This window comes from Ursus maritimus, unplaced genomic scaffold (genome assembly GCF_017311325.1).
Source record: "Ursus maritimus isolate PB19 unplaced genomic scaffold, ASM1731132v1 scaffold_22, whole genome shotgun sequence".
NCBI classification, from domain to species: domain Eukaryota; kingdom Metazoa; phylum Chordata; class Mammalia; order Carnivora; family Ursidae; genus Ursus; species Ursus maritimus.
Genome location: NW_024424675.1, coordinates 8,179,362 through 8,201,769, shown reverse-complemented (window position 1 = coordinate 8,201,769; position 22,408 = coordinate 8,179,362). Strand labels below are relative to the sequence as shown.

General features: G+C 38.5%; 1 protein-coding gene across 3 annotated transcripts in view; it reads left to right on the top strand.

The window, feature by feature from the left end:
- MACROD2 (mono-ADP ribosylhydrolase 2) overlaps window positions 1-18,019 on the top strand; it is a 1,912,358-nt gene extending 1,894,339 nt beyond the window's left edge. For all 3 annotated transcript variants that reach the window (XM_040637968.1, XM_040637967.1, XM_040637966.1), the window contains 3 exons: window positions 6,083-6,160; window positions 9,031-9,099; window positions 14,182-18,019. In XM_040637968.1, coding sequence (XP_040493902.1) covers window positions 6,083-6,160; window positions 9,031-9,092 — 140 coding nt within the window. In that variant the 3' untranslated portion in view covers window positions 9,093-9,099; window positions 14,182-18,019. The remainder of the gene's footprint in view (window positions 1-6,082; window positions 6,161-9,030; window positions 9,100-14,181) is intronic.
- Window positions 18,020-22,408: the final 4,389 nt, after the last annotated feature.

The following is a 22,408-nucleotide window of genomic DNA, read 5'->3' as shown; positions in this document are numbered from 1 at the left end:
GGAAGATAGATAAGGCAAAAGTTGTCAAGATGGTTCAAGAATACCACCTCAATTTGGATCAGTACCACTGTAAATCCAGACCAGCTCTGCTCTCGTTGGCTGTCATGACACCTCTGCCACTATATACTTCGAGAAATAATTATTTGTCATTCTGTTTGTTGCATGGAGCTTATTGTCAACACAAATCTCAAAAGAAAAAGTTGAAGGATCCTCCAACATCTCTCCAAGTTTATGTATTAAAAATCTGGTTAACTGCCTTCTGTGCGCATCTCGGTATCTTCTCTTTATGATGAGACCTGCTGAATTTATTATTTTATGTAATACGACTGACCTACAAAAGGTTACCATAATCAAGGCTTTGAGGAGGACAGTTGCTGTTGGTAATTGAAAATGAAAAAGGTACCAAATGTCCCAGACACTTTCTATTTTAGGATCTTTCATCTCCTGCTAGGAGCCCTGAAATGTACCTCTGGTTTGTGTTCCAAGCAGTAACAATCAAAGTGGGGGGAGGGACAGGCAAACTGGAATAAACAAGCTGTAGAGGCAATTTCTGTCTTGATCAGATTCTGTTGTCTGTATGAAATGGACTCATTTCTCTGGGGCACTCAGTTGCATTGCCCAGGAGGGGCAATAATACCAGGTCCACACCACACACGTCAGAGTAACAAATGTCTGTCATTCCTCTCCCTCTTCCCAAATACATCACATACATCACACACACACACACACACACACACACACACACACACACTTGCACCACTCACTAAATACAGTCATATACTCATACCACATGCACATATCCTGTGTATGTATGATAGTAAATAAATTAATCACGTCTATCAAATATACCTTTAGTGTCTTTGGAAGTAGATCTGACAGGCAACGCCTCCCTCTGCTCCTGGAATGCGGTAATATACAGCTTTAATTTCTGTTTTTATCTCTCTGTGTCATGGGTCTCGAACCTGCCATTGAGTCTCATGTTAATCTGTGTCGATATGGTGACATAACCTGAAATTTCTCAGATGAATGTTTTGTATTACAAAATAGTGAGGTTGAAAAGAGAAAGCGTAAGGCAAGCATCTTAAATGTTCACTATTTTTTGATCTGCCTTTTGGGATTTGCTTTCTTCAACTTCTTCCTTCATCTCTCACCCAGTTCTTCACCTTCATTTCCATTGAGCACTGTTTAATTGACTAGCATCCTGCCTGTTAGATAAAAAGTTCCCTGTGATGCCACAGAGATTCCTCCGTAGTAATATCACCAAAGGGTTATTATCATTGATAGTAATGACCTTGAAAGAGATTTCACGGAAGAATCAGCCACAGGTATCCTTAGATCCCTTTACAAACAGCAGCCCTCTAGGGAAAGTCAGGGAAGTAATGTTTAGTGTCAGGTCAATTAATTTCCCTTTCAGGGTAATCATTTCTTATAAAAAATAACAATACTGTTATGTGTTAATTAGTTCTGACGGTGTCTCCAAGTTAAACAAGGAGTTAGAACATTTTATAAGTTAGACAAGGAGTTAGAACATTCTGTAGTCATTTTAAAAGTGAAAAAGCCAAGGCTTCTAAATGCTGAGATTTGGCAAAAGTCATTCAAAAAACTTAAGTGACTAACAGGATATCCTCTTAAGAGATATTTGTGTCTTGCCCATTTCTATTGGGTTCCCTGTCTCTCTGTTATTTCGTATATTTATTTCCTTTTATTCAGTGCAGGAGTCAGTAATATATATCACAAATATATTCTTCCACAAATATATATTCAGATATTTTTTACTTTCTTAATGGTGTGTTTCCAGAGATTAAGGATGTTCGTTTTAGTGTTGTTTAGTTTAGATTATCAGTCTTTTCCCTGATGGTTATTGTTTTGTTTTTCCCGTGTAAGGACTTTTTGCCTAATGACGTGAGGGTCTTTTTCCAAGTTACTTTTCACACTTGGTTCTAAAATCTACCTGGAATTGGTTTTTGAGTATGGTGAAAACTACTCTTTCAGTGTAGGTCTACTGTTTTCATCCCTGAACAAATTCTGATTCTTTTTCCCTGAAATTTTTTTTTTCCAAATTCAAATTCGAAAGACACTTCTGTTTGGTATGAAATTTTGTACTGGTGATTTTTCATTTAGCACTTTGAAGATGCCATTGCATTATTTCTGTCTTCCATTATTTTTGCTGACAAGGCATCTGTAAGGCCTGTCGTTGCTATTTTGATGTTAATAGATCCTTATACACTAGATAATTTTATATTTTTTCTTTAACCTTGGTTTTCAGCACTTTTACAACGACTGGCCTGAGTGAGGTTTGCTTTGCTTTAATGCTGTTTGGAGATCAGAGCACTTTTAAAACTGGTTTGATAATTAAAATAGTAGTTTGATTAATTTAGGGAAATTGGCCATTATATCTTAAATATTGCTTTTGCCACATTACACATAGGATAGACCCTATCTCACGTCTACTACCTCTTTTCTGTATTTTTCATCTGTACTTTATATTTTCTTCTAATCTAGCTTTCAGTTTACTAATCCCTCCTTTGGCTATGTCTATTGGCCGCCAAATTCACCTACTGATAATAACTTCAATTATAGTATATTTTCCAGTTCTGGAATTTACATCTTACATTTTAAGTAGTGTCTAGTTATCTGATAAACTTTTTTGCCATGGAAATTCTCCAAATTGGCATCTAATTCTTAAGCACATTAATCACTATTTTATTTTATTTTATTTTATTTTTTTAAGAGTATAGAAAAGCAAACGTGTTCAAATCTTAAACACATCATAATTTTAAGCATCCACAAGTGTTTAAAAAGTGTTAGCTGCTATAAGCACATACATCCATTTACTAGTTAAACATCATAACCTGTTTCTTTTCTAAACACGTGGGCAGGGGAACAGAGGACAGTTAACATGTTAAACACACTGACATGTTTACAATGTGTTGCAAGAAGGTGTTTAACTTTTTGTGCTCCAAAGCTAAACACTTTGGAATTAGAGGGTTGGCTAATCCCGCCTCCAGTTAGTATGGCTATCACCTAGCGGTCGCCTTGGCTCTGAGCAGATGCTCCTTTGGAAACACAGACAATCTAGTGACAACCTGGATTCCGCGAGGAACAGTGCAAGGCTGCTTTACTGCAGGATCTTGGGTGCAGATGAAATGGATGTTTCGGAAAGCAAATTGGAAAAGGACTTCGTCCTGAATCTGTGAATTGCCGAACCCAGCCCATGCCGCAGTTCGCAGGACCCATTTCTTCTCTCAGGTGTTCGGTCTGTCCTGCTGGTGGGAGTTTTCGAGGCCTCAGACACAGGCTGGCTGGGCCTTGGTCTCTGTTCCACAGTGGCCCAAACTTTCTTAGAGAATAAATAGAGCTCCAGAAGCTAAATTGGAAAGAGAGACAGAGGGAGGAAGAAGGAGGAGGAAAGAAAGGGTGAATATTTGTTTTGTATGGCTGCTTAGTAGATTACCACTCGGTGCCTGAAACAACATGAATTTATTATCTTACAGTTCTGGAGATTAGAAAGTGCTTAAATGGGTCTCCTTGGGCTAAAATCGAGCATCAGTAGTGCTGTTAATCACTATTTTAAAATTGTGTCTATGATATCTACATCTCTAACATGTCTCCATACATCGTCTTATTCTCTTGGTTTTCAGTGGTTTGTTCTTGTTCTTCTGGAATGCCAGATAATTTTTTATTAAATGCTGGACACTGTGTGTGAATAATTGTAGAGATAGCTTGAGGCTCTGGGTGGTTTTATCTCATTTTGGAAAAGATTTCTTTTTCTTCTGTCAGGCCAGTAGGATTGAGCAGAGCACTGCCATATAATCAGGAATTGAACTGATTATAAGTTGGACTTAAGTTATTTCAAGAGCTGGTCTATATCAAGTTCATCCTTACCCCCAGAATATAACCCTTCAGGTGCCCCCACAGAAGACGTGAGGTAATTTCCTTGGCACCTATTCCTTGGTTAACCCTGATCTCCAAGTTTTGCCCCTCCCCACCCCCCAGGCCTCATAAGACATCTGGAGGCTCTGTTCAACTTGTTGGCACATGTGGAATGTCAGCCTCACAATTTTGTACCTCCTCAAGCTTGTGCTGTATTGATGGCTCTCTATTGGGTGAAAATAGTTTCTTAAACAATCTCTCCATTGTTTCTGTTATTGGTAGGAGGGTTAGTCTGCATCGTGATAATTCACCTTAGGCTGAAATCCCTTTCTCAGTGTAATTTCAATTTGCATTTCTTTCATTATGAGCAAAGTGAATCATCTTCCACATGACTACAGGCCATTTTTTTATTATGAACTGTCTGTTAAATTTCTTGCTCAACTTTCTACCCAGTTTTCGATCTTCTTAATCTCTTAGAAGATTATTAAAGATATTAACCATTTGTCTATGATAAAAGGTGTAAGTATTTTTCCTCAATTTATAATACTTTTCTTCTAAACATGTCTTATGGTATTTTTCCATCCAAAAGTTTATTATGTTTATATAAAATCAAATATTCCATTTTTTTCTTTATTCTATTTTGAAGCATAATTAACCAAGATTTCCTGCTCCAAGGCTTAGAGAAATCCATCAACGATTTCTTCTGTAATTGTGCCTAGAGGAATGTGTTGATGAGAAATTGAAAACGGTTCGCTTTCTAGAACTGGTGGAGTGAGAAAGGATATGATATTGTTTTAGGTCCAGTTGGAAGGTTTAGGTTTTCCCAGCCTCATCCTCAGGAGCTAATGAAAACAACTTATGGGCACAGTGACTTTCACATCGAAGGCTTGAGATCTGTCAGTCATTTCCTTTCTTCTGTTATCCTTTTCCTGATTTCTCTCATCTACCTTCATTTCATCGATGTTACTGCTATATTGACATCTCACAAATACACACACGCCTATTCACAGTTCACTTTCTCAGGACTGGATGCAAAAGCTTGTTTGGCATCTTGACTTATATGGCCCTGAACTTCAGACTTCAAATCTAAAATGGCTTTCTTCACCTTCCCCCACTCCACTTGTTTTATACGTCTTCAAGTACTGACCTTCCTACCGTCCATCCACCAGGATTCGGAGATTGGTCATCTTTGAATCATACTTCATGATTGTCAGCTTCAGTAAATCATTACCAAGAGGGCAAGTTCTATCTTTGAAGATACCTTCCTTTGAAGAGATTGTAAACTGGATCTTTACCATCCCTGCTTGAACCTCACCACAGGCACACCAAATTTAACATACTCTGAGCTCAATAAGTACTCATGTAATGAAAATGCACTCAAACTTCTGCTTTAAAAAGTATAGAAATAATACAAGTTTTGAAATGATGGATTTCCAGACCTTTATCTGTATCTATATTTCTAAATGCCCTTGGTCTTCAAGTTGTGAAAACGTAATGCATATTTAACTAAGATGAAAGATATTATTGTCCTTTAGGCTATCCAGAAAATTCCTCACAACAAGAAAAAACAATCCACTTCCTACTACATTTAAGCATGTTGTATCGCTTCAGCTACAGCCAATGGACGACGCGTCCTCTGAAGCTATGCAAAATAGGGATTAATTACAACAGAAATTAACTAAAGACTTGATTCTCAGCAATTCAAAATGGCAGCATCTGAGCACATCTCCTGGGAAAGCATCTAAGCCATTCATTTTGGGTTGAAACAAAAAAACCTCACTGCCAGGAAAATGAATCTTTCAGCTTTCAGGCATGACTAAGGCAAAACAGGTTTTCTTTTTTCCCTTTTCTCTCCAAAAGGTTAAGCTGCATAAACTTACACACACACACACACACACACACACACACTTCCCTAAATTTAAATTGTAGATTCTTCTGATTAAACCAAGTTTCCCTGCATTCATGCTACCAGATTTTTTATTTGAGAAATTGTGTATGTATGTATGCGATTATCTCACAAATTAAAGAGAATTTAGATGACAGCACTAAAGAATTGAGGCAACTCAACCCACGGTTTCCTCCCTTAACCTTTTCTGCAAAAGAAGTTGAATCCCAGGAGTATTTTTAAATTTAAGAGGGCAATGGAGAACAATTGGCAGTCAGGCTGTTCTAATTCTCTATTAATCAAGGACTGTCTTCTTTCTTTCAGCTCAAGGCGAGGACACACCTAGAGTTCCTGTGCAAAGCGAAGGCTCTGGCTACACAGAAAACTCTCCAAATACTGATGGTAAAGTTCTGAGCTGTTTGAGCTCATGCAAACTACAAATCTGACACATTTTCTGTGTGTAATCTAGGATTAAAGGAGCTATCTATTCTATGAAGCAATGTATTCAATTAGAACAAGGTAAAGTTCAAAAACCATGTTCTACCAGGAACTAATAAAATTGGCAGCCTTTAAAAAAAAAAAAAAAACACGATGCTAGCTGTTTTAGAACACTATCTCAGGTTAATCACACCTCGTAATACAGAGGCCATAGTGGGTAATTCCAAGGGTAAACTGGACTGAAGTCCAGCTGGTGAACTTGATGGGCATATCACTTACTTCGACAAAAAGTACTTACCTAAAGTTATCCCTGCTCTGTAGGGACTCAGGGAAACATTCAGGAGAGCCCCAGCTTGAGTTTGGGCTAAGGTCATCTTGGACCTTCATCACTTTACCTCACTCTATCACTTCAGATGGCTTGGCCAAAAACATAGTGGGTCTTTAAAAGCACCTTAGAAATCAGTTTACAAAAGTCTGTCTTTATTCACATCTCATTTTGAAGGCATCTGAATACTCTGAGTCTGAGAAATATTAATATACCCTTGCCCCTGTATAATGATGGAGGGAATGCTTTGAAATATAACTTGCATTAAAAAAACCAATTATTTGGGAATATATGATTTGATAACTATTTGATTCTACTGGCCCCCAGAGCTCAGGAGAACCAGAATTGGTTGGTGATAAAACATTCGTATATACCTTGTTATTTGGTTCATTTTAGCAAAAAAAAAAAAAAAAAAAAAAGCAAATTCTTTGAGTTGATAATGACCTTGGGAAAAATTCAACGGGTAGATGTTACTTGGTGAATTTATTTGGTGGTTTTAAATAGAGTTTTTTATAGTAGGTATTCCACCCTACTATAAGCTTTGCATCATCTGAATTTCCTCCTTTAATCATAAGCCCTTCCATACAAACCGATTTTTTTTTCACTCAAGGGCATGCATTACTTAGGAGAAAAATGTTTTTCAACCTCAGATCCATTTAAGTTAGTCATGCTCAGTTGAATGAAACCTGCTACAGCCTGGTTGTGACATTACAGACATGGTCTTAACTAGTTCTTTGCAAAACATGTTCTGAAAAATAACAGGCCCATATGATGCTCATTGAATAAAAGGGAAATAAACATGGGAAATACTAAGATTTAGTCCTCACTTTGAGATTCTTCATGCGTGTTATAGGCTTTCAGAAGTCTCAGCCATAAGGAAATTTGTCAACATGGTTTACCATTGCTTTTCCCAAACTTATTTGATCATGGGATGCTTTTTATATTAACATTTATTAATAGGTTTTGGAACCAGTGACCCTTGGGTTGGAGGAAGAAACAGAGAAGGGATGCTCTCCTATATTTTATTCTGCATGCTCCCTCATTGAGATGGGCAACCTTACAGTAATTTTATAGACCAGGCTGGAAAGTTCATGCATTATTCTCCTTATATAGGTAACATTGGTGCATCTGGCCGGTTTATACCTGAGGTTCAGAAAAAGCTCACACATCATTAGAAACCCAGGATAGTTTGCAGGTGGAATGGAGACCTGCTTTTAAAATCTTCCTCCTTGAGAAAGTTGGGTGGTAGGCCCTTCAATGTCATTCCCTCTTTCAAGCCTCTTTGGAGTGTGAAAACCAGCATCTGCCACTATTTTACTTTAATCGATTTTCCTCTTTGAGAAAAAGAGCTTTGGATCATTGATTTTGTGCAAATAAATGAGAATACCCCACCAAGAACAAACAGAGGTTGCTTATTCAGGTATGATAGCCAGGGTGTCAGCCGTTATCACTTGTGTTGGCGGGCTCAAAGGCAGGCACAGAAGCGGGAAATCTTTATAGTTAAGAAAAGACTTCAAACATCCTCTGACTGGAGGTGTTTGGCATGGGGAAGCAGGATTTGGGCCAACTGGGTGACTGGTTCGGGAACATATTTGGCCTTCCCTGTTGGGTCCTGCGTTGGAATCACGGGGCAAACTAGAGTGAAGCTGGCAGTCACTGCCGGAGTCCTGACCATCCTAAGCTGATTGCTGCAGAGGCTGTGGTTGGGTTGCCCAGGCTGCTGCTGCAGGGCTTTTTCATCCGTTACATTGTTACATGTGGTCTGGCCCTTGTTCCATTGGTATATTGTCTCTCTGTTTATAATATGGGCTTTGATGCTTTAAAAATATCCATCTAATTGAACCTACTGACCCTTGAAAATTTCCAGAGTGACTGCTCTGCCTGCTCTGGAATACTTCTGGACAATGGTATTAATTATGCAGTCTGTTTTTATGCAAATGCTCGCATAGAACAATACGCACAGTTAAAGTAAAAGCGGGGTTTGATCATTGCTGTGTGAGCCCTTAGATGTTTAGCTTTCTGTTGCAGAGCATCCATTGCTGCTGCACCCTTGGCAAGTTTAAAGAGTCCGTTTTGAAATTCAGACTTGAAAACCTAGCAAACCAAACAGGCCTACTGACATTGCCATTTCAGAGAGAGCTGCCTACCTCTCCACATGGCAATGATCTGTTTTGCTTTGCCTTCTTTTTATTTTCTTAGACATCTATTAAGGCCTTTGGATTTACCTCCAGGATGGTAATAAATACACCCAAAATGTCAACCCAAAAATCTAGTATAACATGACGACTCAGCTTCTGCAGTTCGGTAAGAGGCAGTTCTGCCCTCCCTGGTCCCTGCTGGTAAAAATCTACAAGAATCACTCCCTAAATCTTGAATGAATGAAAAGGATCTGAAAAGAGGTATAAGATAGGAGATCAGGAATGTAACAACTCACAGGCTATTTTAATGTGTTCAAGAGATTTGGATTTCATAAAGATTTAACCTTTTTTGTTTTCCTTTCTGGTTACAGTTGAAATGAATAGTCAGGTTGACAGTGTAAATGACCCAACAGAGAGTCAGCAAGAAGATTAACTAGTAGGTAAGTTGCCCCTGTAGTGGGATTTTCAATTGATTACACCAGCCATGGGAAGTGTTTGTAAATGGCATATTGGATTTCCCTCAGTTCTGCCGAGTCCCACAGTGTGGCTCGGGCTAAACTTTAAAAATCCTTGTACCAAATGACACAGTGGAAGGAGCCAAGATAACCCCAAGAAGCCTACCATCCTTTGAGGGGGGGAAAGATAAGCCACAGCGTATTCAAATGTGCAGTTCCCTGGTTTTCTGAGTTTTGACAACAGGAAAAAAATGTTTCCATCCACTAACCTCCTGGCCTCCTGGAGGGATCAAATTATTTCAGCAACCCCAAGCTGATTCCGAAGCATCGCTTTTCCAGAAGCTACCTGCTGAGTTGCTTAGTATACCTGTTTTTAAGCATAGCACTAAATCTCTACCCTGGAGAGTATGGAAAGGCACTCGAGTGTGTTTCGGCAGAAAGAAGCCTGACTTGTGTCCTTTGCTGTCACACCACGACCTGTAGACCTGTGTGTCTGTACAGGATTTGTTGAGTTGAACGAGCCTCAGGGAACTCCCTCAAAAAATCATAGTCTGGGTCAGATCACATTGAAGAGTTTTTCTAAACCAACATTCTAAATCTCTCAGCAGAGACTGAAATTTATCTAAAATGATAAGCGTCTATAACCCCTTTCCGTATCTTGAGGGCTGGTGAGAAGCATGAGCGGGGAGAAGTCAAGCTCGCTATTCTGATTCCCAGCTGAAAATACTAACTGGGAAAAATCCTCTGGGATAGATGAGTTGTGGGTCATCCAGTGTAAAACACAGTTGTGGTAGCACCACTGCTCTCAGCACCTTCCTACACTCTCTTACATCTTCTTGGTAGGTCTCTGCACTCACCCAGAAGGTCATGTTGCACCAGACTCTTGAGCTCTAGCATCACAGCAGACCAAAGTTTGAGCATGTATGAAAGTAGGCACCTGTCCTTCCCATCATGGTCTTGAACATCATTTAAAACTAAATATCATAGCATTTGTGTAGCAAGCGTATAGCATAGGACTGCTAAAAAAATAAAACTCATACAAATATAGTCTTACAAACATTTCTTCTTCTTTTTTTTTAACCTTGTTCATGTATTTAAAATTATCCTGCTAAGCTGCAGAAATGGTACGGTAGAGAAGTTTCCATTAAAAAGTAATGAAGTGAGACTAAACCTGAACAATTTAAATGCAAGTTCCTGGGTGTTGCCTTACCTTTTGCCCTTTTGTTGTCAACGAACTATAGACTTCTTGTCTAGAATTTTTCTTATAGACACTATGATTTTCCTGTGTGATCAATATCTAAATAAAGTACCCGGATAAATGTTTTCCTTGGTTGATATCAAAATATTTTCCTTGACCATAAACATGAATCGATACCTTTACCCAAATGAATAAGTTGTCAAAACTTCAAGTTCAAGATTAGTTTGAGGAAACTCAATCCCAGGAAGGAGTGACTTGCACAGGGTCCCTTGGGTGATCAATGGAAGTTCAAACACTCCAGGACAAAATTAGTTGATGACACCATACTGCTCCCTAAACAATAGTGAGTTGCTAAACACAGTTGTCACAGAACATTATGACCCACGGAATTTGAGGGACTCCCACAGAAATATTTACAGAGCTGAATTTGTAGAGGTTATGTGATAGTTCAAAAGGAAGAAGGAACCTTTAGTTCTACGCATCACGCCCTCAAGGAAATTAAAGAAATACAGTGAAATCAAATTAGAATTACAGAGTTCCAAGATACAATGCGAGAATATTTAGTGTTGTATAATTTGTAATTGTAAAAAATCGGGACTATCGTAAATGACAATAGGGGAATGACTCAATGAATCAACAGAACACTCTGCAAACGTAAAAATAATTTTTCAACAGGTATTTGAGGTCATGTAAAGGTAGTTATAGAATCTGAACCTTTGGTTCTAGAGAAACATGGCAGTCCAAGTGTGGCAGTTACCAAGGTACACTTTAAGAGGCTTTGTAACTTCCATTTTTAGACTCTCAGAATGCCTGCCTTTGGAATCCGACCATCCACTAAGAAGCTCAAGCTGTACTATAGAATGAGGAAGGCCCCATGGAGAGATTCTGGAAACCGAGAGGCCATTTTGGATGCTCTGGCTCCAGTGGATACCACCTGGAGCGGTTAAATTGCCCAGCTGAGCCCAAGCCTATAGAATCATGAAAAATAATAAACCATTTTGGTTTTAGCCACTAAGTTTTGGGGTGGTTTGTGATGTAGCAACAGGTAACTGAAAAGGTGGGGTAATACAGAACATCTCCCAGTACAAATGTTAAGAAATGAGAGGTAAATTATAATTAAAAAAAATTTAAATACACAGCTCAACTGACGTGAAAGCAAAGGTGCCAGAAATAAAGAGGAATTTGAAAACCAAAGCAATAGTGTGGTGAGCTACAGATGCAGTGGCCCTAAGGGCTGCAGATGGGTCGTTGATGCAGAGATAGGCCCTATGGCTTGTTCCTTCATTCTAATGCCCACCTGGGACTTGGAGCCACTCAAGGGGAGATGTTAGAACTGATACCTTTCCAGAGATAAATCTGGGATTTCCAGCTCAAGAAAGTTAATAAGGAGACTCGTGTTGCCCAGAGTGCTGTGTGGGGAAGGAAAAAGGCTCCCGTGACAAGTAGAAAACACAAATGCACCATGAATTTGATACGCAAACTTATGTCACCCAAAGTCAGACAGCAATACATGGACTGTATATTTAATGGTTGATTATAGACCAGTATTATTCCTGCTATAGATAACAAATGAAAATGTGAACCTATCACTTGGAATTCCCACAGGAGAAAAAGAAGTTCTCTGAATATGAATTCACAATTTTAAGACTTACAGAACACACAAGGTATTGATCCACCGTAAGCGAGATTCGGTGGGTGAAATGACAGGGTGATTAGCACCATGAAAACTTGAGGGAGTAGAAAATTCTGAAGATCTTATAGAATAAGTACATTTAAATGACAAAAAAAGATAAAAAGCAGATATAAAACTGTAAGAAAGGGCAACACTATGAAAAATTAAGAACAATTTGAAAAAAGCCAATAAACATATAGTGATATGAACGACACATGAGGAGACATGAGGGCTGGGAGAAGAACGGCCATCGTGTTTGTCTCCAGTACGCATTCTAAAAGGAGACAGTAGGTAGTATTTGAAAGATAACGGCTGAGGATTTATCAGAAACTGATAGAAGTCATGAGTTTTTAGTTAAAAGAAGAGTAAGTCACAAGAAGGACATGTTTAAAATAAACCCAACACAGGCATTGCAGAACACTAGAGGCAATGAGAAAAAAAAATAAAACAATTAGAGGGTAAGAAGAGTCAACCTCAAAACAAATAAGTACGGCGTGGACAGCAGGCTTCCCAACATCGAGAATTTCGTTCAGAAGATAGTGGAATAATAATGAGTCTTCAAAACATGAATAGAAGCAAATGTCAGTATAGAGTACTATACTAGTTTCACTATCATTTAAGAAGATAATAACGGCCGTTTTTCAGGGAAAAAAGATAAGTTTGCTCCTCACATACCCTTTCTTTAAAAGCTACTAAAGGATGCGCGACGGTAAGAAGAAAACTGAACCCAGAGGAAAGCGTAAGGTGCAGGAAGCAAGTGTAAGCCAAGGAAAACGGTAAACACAAAAGCAAATCAAAAAATATATATTGATTATAAATTTATAAAAATAATTAGTGGGTGGCTAAAAACAGGGTAAAACAAAATTACTACTTATGTGCTTTTTATAATACACAAATACATACTTTCTATTAATGTGTGTATTTATGAATATATATTCGTGTAAAAATATAAACACATGTAAGTTGATTCACACTGATATCAGGGTTTGGTAATCTCTGGGAAGGAAAGAGAAATAGTTTTAACTTATCTGTAAATTAAATTATCTGTAAATACTTTAATTTACTGTAGTTTTTTTTATTTTTGAAAAGTAAAATAAAGATCACAAGGAAATTTGAGAAATATTAGCACATATTAAATCTGCAAAGGGAATATATTCTAGGTATATTATACTGTGTGTAAGTTTCTTTATGTGAGCAATTTTCATTTTTAAAATTAAAATTTATAGTTGTGTATCTATGTATAAAAGATTTAGAAAAATACTATCAGGAAATACTCCCTAATATTAACTGCAGAAGTTATCATCAATGGGGGGATTATGTAGGATTTTTTTCTTCTCACCTACTTTCGTCTATTTTAAATGCTGTCTGCAGCAAGCATACTACTGCTTTTATAAACACATACACACCTCAAAGAGTACTTTTTTAAAGATTCAAAGGAACACCAGATAGAAAATTAACTCAGAGATCGTCTGCTCCAGTTCTTTTGTATAGACACGTAGTAATTTATGGTGATAGAAATCGGATCAATTGCTGGTTCCAGCAGAAGCGAACTTTTGAGGTAATGGCAGTGTTTTGTATCTCGATAGTGGTGTGGGTTAAATGAATGCCTTTGTTCGTACTGACTGACGTATGCTTAAGGGCTGTGCATTCCCTTCCATGTGGATGATACCTCATCTTCTAAAATCTATAAAAATAAAGACTATCTAAGGCACAGTATCTTCTCAGAGTTCTCTCACAAGCGGGGAACCCTGCAGAGACTTAATAAGACCTCAGAGGGGTGGGATAGCCATCAATGACTTTTGCAAATCAGCATTATGTAAATTGTTATCACTGTTCCTGTGTCGAGCCCTGGAAACTAGAATGTATGAATGGACCCTAGAAGGGAGGACTCATCAATTCAAGATTAGGTTTTTCAAAGAAGACTCTGAAGAATCGAGTTAATCGCCCCCATCAGCGGAAGCAAGTCGTCAGCGTGGCATACGTTTCTTAGCACTGATTTATGTGCTCTTTAAAGATACCCCGTGCCAGCAATTACAGCTCCAATAGCCAGAGCTCTTTGATAGTCAAAGAAGATATTCCTAGGCTTGTTTGAGGGGTACGAAACATTTAAATGACTGTGTTAAAAAGATATTCCTTGCTAAAGCTATGAAATCTATGATCTTTCATCTAACAAATGGTTTCTCCTTGTCTTTGGCAGGGGCACAAGATGAAGCAAAGGAACAAAGAAATGGAAGTCAATCACTGTCCTTGGCATTGCAGGCCTCTCCTGGCCCTGGGGGGGGGGGTGTAGGAAGACAGTAGCGCAAGCTGTGGAGGACAGGGGTGTTGGGGGGGGCAAGTCCCACGGAAGGACAGGGAATCCTTTGCTCTAATTTCTTCAGCTGCATTGTGTTCTGTTTACCTGCAGAAAAAGAAAGAAAAAAAAAAGAAAAAAAGTTTCCTTGAACTTGGTGAGGGGGCCCACGTTAATGCATCTTTCAGGCACTGTCCCTGTAATTTCTGTTTTTTTCTCTCACGACTTTTCCCAGGGTCACAGTGGCACGGTGTAACACTCACATGTGTATCCTGGCCCCTGTCTGCTTTCTTGATTATTTCACAAAGCTGGTCGATACAGTGGTTTCTTCAAAGAGAGACGGGAGATGATTGTTTGATACAATCAGACAATGCAGGCTAAATTTCAGGAATCCTCAAGCCCAGGATCAGTATAATCCACAGACAAAAGAGGCAGGAGAGAAAATGGGCAAAATGCTCAGAAATAACTTGGAAAAAGGTCAGGACAATGAATTGAAAATGGTATTTTGTTCAGGGATTCCCAAGGTACAATTCTGTTCCATGTGGTTAATGAGGAATGTGGAAGGAGGATTTCATCCAGAACAGAGGGTAGAGGCATTACAATGAAGGCAGGTCCTGGCAGCCAGTGGGGCTTTCCCTTCCCAGCCAGGACTGCAGGTGCATTCTTTGACCCCGACCTTCCGCAGAGCTCACCTGGTTCATGAGGTCTTTTGTGTGCTTCGGTATAGAGCCCACCAAGTGAGATGTGACTCTTTGCGACACAGTTGGAAGGGATGACACTCTTCGAGGTGTTTTAGTTAAGAGAGGGGGCTGCTGCATTTAGAATCCAAACATATGCCTATGAATATTAAAAGTTCTACTTGAAATCTCTCAGTTTATATATACGCTTTTCATAAAAGAACCTCTTGTCTTTACCCAAGGTTTGAGGGCCCACAGAAAGATCCTCATTTGAAGTTAGAGGCAATTGGAGGTCTTGCTTGCAGTTCTGGCTTGCTTTTAAATAGTCTGCTTTGTTCACGCCAAATCCAAAACTACTTTGATAGCTCGTCCCCTCTCCCAGAAATCCCTTGATTATGGCCTGGAAGGGGAGAAGCAGCATTACTGAGCCAAGATTCTAGTGGTACAGTGGGCACAGGGATGTGGGGCCAAGGAGGAAGTCAGAAGTCGTCAGGAGTGTCTGTCCCAGAGAAAACATCAACAGCGACCCTCACGAGGCGAGATCCCTACTTCCCACAGCTTCCCTAGGTTCTGAGAACACTCTATCTTTTCCTGAGGAAACAGATATTGCTTCTTGCAGATCTTCTCAAATCCACCTTCCTTATAAGGTCTTTCGAATTGTAAGTTATTTATATATATAAATATATAAATATATTTTTTAGTGGAGGGAGAAAAGTAATGGATCAAATTGGGTATTTCTAAAAGCAAAGGGTGTTCCGTTTTCTAAATATTCCATGGAGTTCTTCAGTTTTGCTCTTCCCTCTATGGAAAATTCACCTTCTTACCTTTCTATGGATTTTGTTTTGGCCTTTCTGAATTCGTTGCCCCTCTGAATGGCTTATTGGGTATATTGGAATCATCAGCAAGTTTTATTTCTGCATATGTAATATGTTCTAACATCCCGTATTTAAAAAAAAAAAAAAACTGCTTATCAACCTAACAGCAATGATTTTTAAGGGACCTCATGATTTGGGAACGTGGCCATTTCTCTTTCTGCTATTACTTTACAGTTTGATATGGAAACGTGTATGTCCCCTACTGCATTAGACAGCGCTTTCTAGAAAAACAAAGGAAAGTCCCATTTTTAAGTGATCCATGACATGATGCCATACAAATACTGATAGTTTCTATATTTCTTGTCATCTTTATAACTTAATTGAAAGTCCCCATCATTCTGTGAAGGACTGGACAAGAGCAATCTGCTAGGGTCACGTTTTCCTGTGACTCCCGCATGTTGGTGATACTCAAGCTTGGTCATGAGTTCCAGTGGAAAACAACATGACGGAGCCAAGAGGGACTTCTTCATGGACAAAGATGAAAGAGACCTAATGTCCCTGTTAGGACCCGTGGAGATTGGAATTATTTCAGTGGGGGCGTTCTCTTTATCATCCACGACAGCCATTTTCAGTCCATTTTCAATGCGGGTGGGGTAGGAATGGGGGAGGGAGTCCTCTGGCTGAAAACTGCGGGAAAAGGAAAGCAATCTTCGAGAACAAAACTAAGAGAATGAGGAGTAAATATCATAGCCCCACTCCTGAATTTGTTTAAACTTTATTTTATGATTAGATTCTGTTTTCATTTTTGCCTCGTTATGCCTTTTGGTTGCTATTTGGTTCTAAGATTTTATCCTTAAAACGAACAATGAAGTTACTTTCCATTTCAATAGTAAGATATTAAAAATCTAGCTGTTGGCCAGATCGAAGACACCTCAACACAGGAAACCCTTTTTTCGCTGGTGCTGTCATTGAACACGCCGAACAATGGAAAATTTGAAAGGCAGATTGATTCTCCTGCACATGAATCCTGGATGTCAATTTCCAACCACACTTCTGCCAGGTTATGTGGCCTAATGGGTTACCGGAGGGAGAGGGGGAGAAAGATAGCTCCACATTAGTCATGTTTGCATACAGAGGATCAAAGTAGGCTCTCAACATAATACAGGTATCCCTGCTTTTTGAAATTGCATTACGCCACTTTGCTTTTATGAAAGCCCCACATTAGTACCTGCTACCGTTAACCTAAAGAAATCCGACGAGGGCTTTCGCTTTTACTAAAACTGCAAGCAGGGAGAACGGCCCCGCCAAGCTCCTTCCCTGGGAACTACACTCAGCGTCTCAGCATCAAGCCGCCATAGCTTTGACCTGTGTCTGTGAGCATCTGTACTTTATCTCATTTTATTTTCTGCATCCATTAGCAAGATGTGCCCTTGTGGTATCAGAAAAGGGTCTGGGAAGCCTCAAAAATATTTCCATATAAATTAATGGTAATTGTTTCTTTGCTTTACACCATTTTGGCTTAAGGATAGGTTTCATAGGAACACTACTTTCCCATAGCAGGGGAAACCTGTAGTCCTAATTAGAAAGGTAGTTGTTGTAAGAGAGACAAAGGGGCTTTTCCTCTAGCTAGTAACTATTCAGATGGACAAGTCTTCTTTCATAAAAGCTTACAAAGGAGGCATCCAAAATACTGTCTGCGATAGCGGGTCACATATTAGTCACCGCAGCTAATTGTAAATCTTTCTATGAAATACTGAAAAGCCTCTTTGTGAATTAATACAGTTCTGCTTGATGCACTTGATTTGAAATGACTTTTCTCTGTATGTGGTGCATGTCAGCTTTGCTTTGAAAAATAACAAAGTTAGCAGAATATGTTCAATATATTTTCTTGGGGAATAGGGTTTTTATCATATGATTCATTAAGGATTTGCCTTACCCTGACATTTGTGATATAAAGGAAAATCAGAAAAAAAAAAGTAATTTTCTTGATCAAGATATGTTTTTACTTAATGCAAATAAATGTAGTCTGTTGCTTGCAAGGAAAAAAAAATGTCTTCTGATATCTGGTATAAACTGCTGAATAGAATAATACGTGCCTCTTTTGTTAAACCAGCATTTAAATGCTGGACTGCTTCGAAATCTGTTTGTTTCTTTTCATCTGTGCCATACACTGAGAAACTTAAACAACTGCTGCCTTCATACTATATTTGTTAGAGCACAATACGAATAAAATTGGTTTGAGAGGATAAGGTGGAATTATCAGTGTCTTGTGAAATTTGTTTCTTAGCGTAAGCAATTAATAACTCAAAGTGTTCCTTCAATACGATGTATTTGGTTGCAAATTGTGTCTTTAAAATTGCCCCTATAAGGCAACTTTAACCTACCAATAGTCTTACCTTACTGAGACTGGTCAATGTTTTGGCAATGTTTTTCAAAATTAGGGGCGCTGGGTGGCTCAGTTGAGCGTCTGACTCTTGGTTTCAGCTCAGATCATGATCTCAGGGTCATGAGCTCAAGCCCCGTGTAGGTCTCTGTGCTCAGCATGGAGTCTGATTGAGATTCTCTCTCTCTCCCTCTGCCCCTTCCCCTGCTCGCGTGCTCGCTCTCTCTCTCTCTCTAAATACGTAAATAAAATCTTAAAAAAAAATTGAACTATGGAGTAGTTTGGACAGATACACATCCCAATGTATATTTTTTCTCAGAATGGTAATTAGCGATCTAATTTGAGAACAGCCTCTGAGGTGCAAGATAGAAGTTGTTGAGAGGAAGACCATGATTCTTTTTTTTTTTTTTTTTAATGTTTTGTTCTGAAGACCATGATTCTGTGAACGTTGGTTCATCCTTCAGAACCCACCATCCATTACCGGAATTCTTTCTGAGACCCTTTTATGAGCCAGTCACTGTGCCAGCTGTGAGATCGCTGCAACCATGGTCCTCCTCAGTCTATTATTGATGGAATCATGATGGAATCGCACATTATTAAAGAGTTTGGTAATGGATCAACAAAAATCGCTATAGGAAAAGCTCAAAGTTCTTTTGACAATGGAAATATGTATTCCACCAAACTTAATTCCCCCCATCTCCTCCAGAAGAGATGCTTTCAGTGTTACTGTTCTAGAAGTTAATAATGAAAGTCAGTCCCTTTATCCAACAAAGCCAGAATATGGTTTTTGGAACTACTGTACCACAAGAGCATTTTTCCGATGATAAGCAAAGTTCAATGAGAAAAAAGTGATGGTCTCCCGCTGCACTGGGCAACCTCAACACAAATGCCTCAGAGTGGCAGCAAAGATAATTCGACATGATTCTAGAATCGTCAGATGCAGTTTTTTTAATCTACATCCAATTTTCCATCTCTTGGCCTGTCACTCTTGTGTTTCTCCCCCACCACTGCTGCCCCTGTGCCTTACTTCATTCAAAGGTGTCATTAAACGCTGTTTAACTTTACTGGTGGTTCACAGGATGCAAAGGGACAATGATACCCATTTACGTTTTTCTGGCCGGGACTCTGGCCCAGCTGTGGGGCTTTGAGAAACAAAATGCCTCCATCTCTTGGTTTGGCAGATGGAAATATTGATACATTCCTGAACTGTCTTACACATTTAAACATAAAGTGCCAAGACATTATACTTTGCCACTTGGTAAATTATTAGTATTAAATGCTGCTGTTTGATACTATAGGCAAATGGCCTTCTCTTGGGCTCAAGATACCGAAAGAATAAATGATCCTTACACTTGGGTAGTAAATATGAAATCCTTTCTATTGAAGTTGATTTAAATTTTGCCCTTAAATTAAGGACCCATGAGAATAAGAAAGAATCGCTTTACAAAATTTAGAGAAGTAGGAGATTCGAGTTGTTAAAACATATACACACAAAGTACTGACCAAGTGTAAATCTTTTTACAGAATCGGTTTTTTTTTTTTATAATAGCTAAAGTGGATCTATGAATAAAGAAGAGAAAGGAGGTACAACTCCTTTGTTTGGTTAACACGCATGGAAGCATATAGATTTACAAGGAGATAATTATAATGATATATACTTTCCTTCCATGGTGGGGGGGAGGAATATACTTCCTCTGATTTTGGACTTGACAATATAATTTGCTTTGACCAATGATACGTAGGCGGAAATGGCATAGGTCACTTCAGGCAGAAGCTTGAAGACTCGTGCTCTTTTTTCCCCTCTACCACAATCACCAGCAACATCTCAGTGGGCTGCTCTGTCAGTGAAGGGCCCAATGTGAAGATGTGGAGATGAGTTTCAGGCAAGCCTCACGGAGAAGGTGACATGACTGAATAAATACACCTGTACTTTGAGATACAGGTGTCATTTGTTAGCCTAGTATAACCTAGCCTGTACTATGCATGTAAATAACAAGTTCGTGAAACTGTATGAGCTGCCTCTCTAACCCCATCTTGCGGGGCTGTCAGCGTGGCTCGCATGGCTGCCAGCACACTGGCCTTCTGCTCATGCCTAGAACAGGCCAAATTCTCTCCAGGCTCAAGGCCTTTGAACTTGAAAGCTCTTCCCAATCTCACTCGGCTACTACCTTGTTATCCTTGAGATCTCAGCTGCAATGTCACTTCTAGAGACGTCTTGTGTTTCTCTACCTAACACCATATTTGCTATTTCAGGAAACCTACAATAATTTGAAATTGTTTATTTGTTTACAAGGCAGGGTTAAAACTTCTTATGACTCATCTCAGGATAATGTACCCCCCCACCCCCGCTGAGCTTGCCTTGTTTCCAAACCTCTATCCAACTGGTTGGAGAGGAATATGGGAAAAGAATTTCATCTATCAGTTATAGGTGTCAAGTTTTCCAGTTTAAAATACTAATTAAGAACAACGACTTCGTCATATTCAAGGTTTAAACTCTCCACTGGGGCTGTTTCTTGCCACTTCAATTTTTACACTCCTTCCCTTAGATAAAGGCCTTATTTTCTAATCACTGTGCAATAAAACTAACAATAAACAAATACATTTGATTTTTTAAAATTTTTTTATTATGTTGTGTTAGTCACCATACAGTACATCCCTAGTTTTTGATGTAAAACTCGATGATTCATTACTTGCGTATAACACCCAGTGCACCATGCAATACATGCCCTCCTTACTACCCATCACCAGCCTATCCCATTCCCCCACCCCCTCCCCTCTGAGGCCCTCAGTTTGTTAACACACTTAATTATTAAAACAATAGTTCCTATGATATTTAAAAAGTAATTTCCTAAATACTTTGTCAGGTAGGGTATCAGGAATAAAATCGTAGACTATTTAGAAAATCACAAAAATAAAAGAACAATATAAAAAAATGTGGGATACAGCCAAAACTATACTTAGAGGGAAATTTAGTCTTAAATGACTTGCTTGTTTGAAATGGTGAGAGAGAGAGGAGAAGGGAGAGAGAGGGAGAGAGAGAAAAAAAAAGACACTTTTAAAAACATTCAGATTTAGATTTTAGAACAAGGAAAAGATCCAAAGAAAATAAAAACATATATATATAAAGACTAATATATATAAAGAGAGCTAAAAAATTTTTAAATAGTAAAATGTTAAATCTATTGATTCTTTGAAAATCCATTAATAAATTTTCAGCAACTATTCTGAATAATTTTAAAAGGATAGCAATGAGGAAATTTTAAGTACAATGAAATTAAATTTTATGCATAACTATAGAACTAATAACGGTCAAAGAAAATGGAGATTTTCTTTGGAATAAAAATTACCGATATTGATACAACATGAAGTAAAAAACCCACATAAATTCATGGCAGAAATGAGAAAAGATCTCAAAAAGCCTCCCAAACTAACAGATACACCTATTTATCTATCTTTCTACCCAAATAATGTGTACAAATTGTCAAAAACCTAGGAATAATCATAGGCAATGTTCTCAATGTGTTTTTATCTCATAGTCTTTTCATAATGGAATCATCCAGTACGTGGCTTTTTCAGTTGGTGGTGCCACAAGCCTCTTCTTGTCAATCAAGAACTTTCCTAAGTTATTTAAAAATCTTTTATCATATGGCTCAAATTAATGTTACCACTTCCCTATTCCATGACACTTAGGTTATTTTACAATTTTCCCTACTTTAAATAAAACGACGATGAACACTTTTGATCGCAAAGTTTTATCTTCATCAGGGTATGTTTGCAGAACACTTCCACGGTTTCTAGCAGTTAAGAAATGAAAATTTCTGTTTTGCAGAATCCTTGCTGCCCTGCAGCGTTCTACAAATATACACCTAAAAGGTATCAGTCAGAAAAATGGTTTGTCACTAGTAGGAGTTCACTAGCGTTGCTTCATTTCCCAAAGAGACTGACCAGATCTGTCAGCTTTCTGTGTTTCCATATTGGGAAATTAATCAGTGTCCTTTGATCATCTGTCATTTGGGATTTCAATTTTTTTCATTGATATTTATGAACTGTTTATATATTGAGAATATTATCTTTTCATCGTTATTTCCTGCTTACAATTTTCTACTGCTTTTTATTAGAATTTTGATTGTGATACTGTCTAACAAACAGACTTCTATGTTTCTATCCCAGCAAATCTCCGTCTCCCTTTGTCCTGGTTTACATTACTTTTGTAGCTGACATTTATGACGTCCGCCTGCTGCATATCCATTCCTGCT